This window comes from Gaeumannomyces tritici, assembly GCF_000145635.1.
Source record: "Gaeumannomyces tritici R3-111a-1 unplaced genomic scaffold supercont2.11, whole genome shotgun sequence".
NCBI lineage: Eukaryota > Fungi > Ascomycota > Sordariomycetes > Magnaporthales > Magnaporthaceae > Gaeumannomyces > Gaeumannomyces tritici.
Genome location: NW_008804555.1, coordinates 294,592 through 298,183, shown reverse-complemented (window position 1 = coordinate 298,183; position 3,592 = coordinate 294,592). Strand labels below are relative to the sequence as shown.

The following is a 3,592-nucleotide window of genomic DNA, read 5'->3' as shown; positions in this document are numbered from 1 at the left end:
GCTGCTAGCGAAACTTGGAAAACAAGCCGCCGAAATTGCGGAGCTTAAGCGACAACGCACAGCTGGTAAGCAACCCCCTGGGTAACCGACGAACAAGGACCTAACGATCGATATAGATGCGGTTCCTTTGCTCCGTTTGGTGCCGGTGGGCCGAGCTCGCCCCGACGACACCAACGATAGTGGCGATGAGTTGTCAGGCGCGGATCCCCGGCCGCCTGCCACAACATCGCCAGCAGCATTGACGACGGCCGCCGCCGCCTTGTCGCCGGCCACCCCGGGCAGCAATGGCGACAGTGGCGATGAGATGTCAGATACTGCCCCCCTGCCGCGTGCCTCGACCGGGGCGCAGCCATATCCAGACACCGTGCCGGCATCGCGACCTCACATGGGCGACTCCAACCCCTTGCAATCCAGCCCTGCGCCGCCTGCAGTGGCAAACTCATTGTCGGCGGGGAGCAGTTCCAGCAATTCTGGCAACAACGACGGCGCCTCCAGCAGCCCCCCAGCGACAGCCAGTTCCCGCTGGACCAACCCGCGGAATCAGCTACGGTCCCTGGTTTCCTCGCAATCAATCGCGCAAAGCCACCGGCTGGACAATCGACGGCCAGCAGTCCCGAGGCGCAGGCAGCGGCTAGACTGTCGACGGCCAGTAGTCCCTTGAGCCCTCCCCCTGAGATTTTCGATGCCGTCATGCGCGACAGCGAATTGCTGGAGCCTGACGACGGCCATCCCCGGCCCCTTCCCGTCACAGAATTACAGCCACAGAGTCACATTCCTGTTGTCGATATCGACAAAATACCTCCGGCGAAACCCCGGGAGTTCAAGCTGCCAAAACTAACTGGGCCATATCGCATGCGGCTGGAAAGGCTGGTCACGGAAGCCCAAATGACGTTCCCGGAGAGAAATTTTGGCCAATTCGGTGAAAACCAGTTCGTGGACCGCCGCATGATGGAAGACCTTCTCAGAGATGATCTGCCAGACGGATACTACCTAGACGCCCGCCCTTTAGATCTGAACAAAACACCGCCGCCGCGTGGTCTCGTTCTGCCCTACCACGTTAATTGCTCCGACCAGCTTTCGGAACAGGGCCAAAATCATTTCGTCATTGCGGTCGTCGAGTTGGACCAATCCAAATTTATCAGCTGGGGAATGACAAAAGAAAAGCGCGAGCAGGAGGCGACCGCACTTGCAGGTATGCTCGGTCGTAACGATGCTTTTGAGCAAAAACCACACGATGTAAGAGCCCCCTGTCCTAAACGATCGGCTGAGCATCGCGCTGATCCTTGCAGCTCGATTCCGAGGATAACTGCTGTGCTTTTCGATGCGTGGAGGCCGTACGCATCCATTTTGAGATAGACAAAGAGCGAGAGCGGGACAATACCGCCCTTCGGCTGGCCTCCCTAAAGAGATGGATCAAATCTAAGAATAAGGCGGTTGAGGCGCTGAGGTCCGGCAATCCCCGAAAAGACGGAGATCAGGCGCTTGCAGACGCCGGGATTGGTGACTTCGCTACCGCGGTTTCGACCCCGGTTGATCCAGAAGTTGAGGAAGTGCTCCTTAACGAAATTTCTGCAATCGAGGGTGCCGACACCCCACCAGATGCTTCAGCGTCGGAAGCGTCAAGCCAGCAGCAAGCTTCGACGGCTGAAGCAGCGCCAGGTCCCCCATCGGAACCGCTCAGCCAGCGCAAAAATGGCACTGCCGCGTCAAACTTGGACGCCTCCACCGCGGCTAAATTCGTGGTGGCCCCCGAGCGGGGAAGAAGGCCGCTTCCCGACAGCCGACCCCAGCCAGCTGCTCCACCACCCGAGCTCGGACATTCCCAGGCTCCCCCGCCCCACTTTAGCAACAGTGGCAACACCATCCCTCCTTCCAGTGACGTTCACAACGGCGTAAGATACAGATGGATGCCCGACACCATTGGTGGCTCCGTTTTATTGCTCGAGCCAACACCGGACCAATACCGGGACCTGAAGGAAGGCCCCGAAGATGACATCCCTTCGCTTATCCGCTGTGGCAAGGAACTCGCGGGAGAGGCTGGCATATTTGTGATTATCGCGCCAGCGAGTTGTCGACCAAACCGTCCCAAACAACCTTCGTTTCGCCGAAGAAAGTCGACAACGTACGAACGAAAACCACTAGAACATGGGTTTTCCCAACTTCTCACCCAACACCAGACAATGAGCATTCAGTCTTTCGATGACGACAAGCTTGAAGTCGACTCCAGCATTACCGACGACGTCGAAAAGTTTGCAACAGTGATCTCAAATCCAACGGAACTAGGCAACGTGGCCTACCAGACCGACATCCCAGCCCACACTGAAGAAGAGCGCAGGGGGGCATTCCTACCTCCAGAAAGTCCGGTTTGGCCGTTCCGAGGCAACAAGTTTCCTGCGGATGGTCCTGTTCCCGGATTACACAATCCTTCCGCGTATCAGTCGCGGCCGTGGGGACCGTTTGCATGGCATCGTGAAGATTTACGCGCGTGGGCGGTCAATTATCTTTATTGCGGAGAAAAGATTTGGCGCGTTATCGAGCCAGGATCAGAAAAACAAGCGGACAGAGTGTTTGCCGACATGCTGGGAATGACGCCGACCTACAACCAATATCTCCGGCACCAAGCTTTGCATGGCGGCGTTGATCGCTTGCGGGAGGGGGGCGTCGTTGTAAGAGAGTTCAAGCAAAAAGCCGGGCAATTGGTCATTACCCTTCCAGGCGCCTACCATTCCGGATTCAGCGTCACTTCCACTCAGGCCGAAGCGGTCAACTGGACGGATTCCACAGATCGGTCCGAGGAATATGTCCCTTGCAACGCGGAATGCAATGATCACGACCCGATTACGTATGAAATAGCGTTTTCGAACGATCAGCCCCAGAACTCAACTTCCCTTAAAAAGGATACAGGCAAAGAGCATCACGCCGGAGAGCAGCATACTGGCAACGAGCATACGGATAAGCAAAACACAGGCGATGACCAGCAAACCAAAGTCGCAGGAACCCGGAGATCAGGAAAGAGGAAGTCCGAAGGTACCCCCTATCCCGCAGGATTTGTCACTGGGAACAATGCGCAGCAAGCCGCTACCCTGCGCAGTGCACGGCAAAAAGCACCGAGGGTGGCAAAAGACACAAGCGGAAAGCAGCACGAGTGCGGCGAGCGGCGGGGCGAAACCGTCGAATCACCAAGGTTACGGAAAAACGAACGCGCTGCTGCCCCAAATGAACCACCATCCGACGAGCCACAATCCAAGCGAAAGCCCCGTCCCGTAGCCATTATGGCCGAACATTTACGCGACGCAAATGCCATCGCACGGTTAAGGGGTCACATCAGAGCTTCAAGGGGAAATGGACGGCTTCCAAAGTTAGAGGTCAAGGAAGAAGATAGTGTCCGCGCAGCAGTTGCATATTGCAAGATTGCGATTTAGGCTAAGCAGTCAGCTGGCTACTGTGGCCTAAGGTCATGGATAGCATGGGCTTCAGCTAATAAGCTTATCAACCTTGAGAAGGAGAAGGCGAACAGAAAGCGCAACCCTGAAGATGTGCTCAAAAAAGCGCATGCAGAAGTCGCTACCTTGACATATGGTGCGTTTAAAAA

At 56.3% G+C, this 3,592-nt stretch overlaps 1 protein-coding gene across 1 annotated transcript; it reads left to right on the top strand.

Annotated features, from left to right (window-relative positions):
* Window positions 1–3,592, top strand: GGTG_13321 (hypothetical protein). Its single transcript, XM_009231227.1, has 2 exons — window positions 1–65; window positions 117–3,592. Exon 2 carries the CDS (start codon window positions 1,908–1,910, stop codon window positions 3,420–3,422), a length of 1,515 nt encoding a protein of 504 aa, XP_009229491.1. The 5' UTR covers window positions 1–65; window positions 117–1,907; the 3' UTR covers window positions 3,423–3,592.

Bases quoted from the DNA above. Each gene is read 5' to 3' on its own strand.
- GGTG_13321 (XM_009231227.1), top strand. From the start codon at position 1,908: ATGCCCGACACCATTGGTGGCTCCGTTTTATTGCTCGAGCCAACACCG.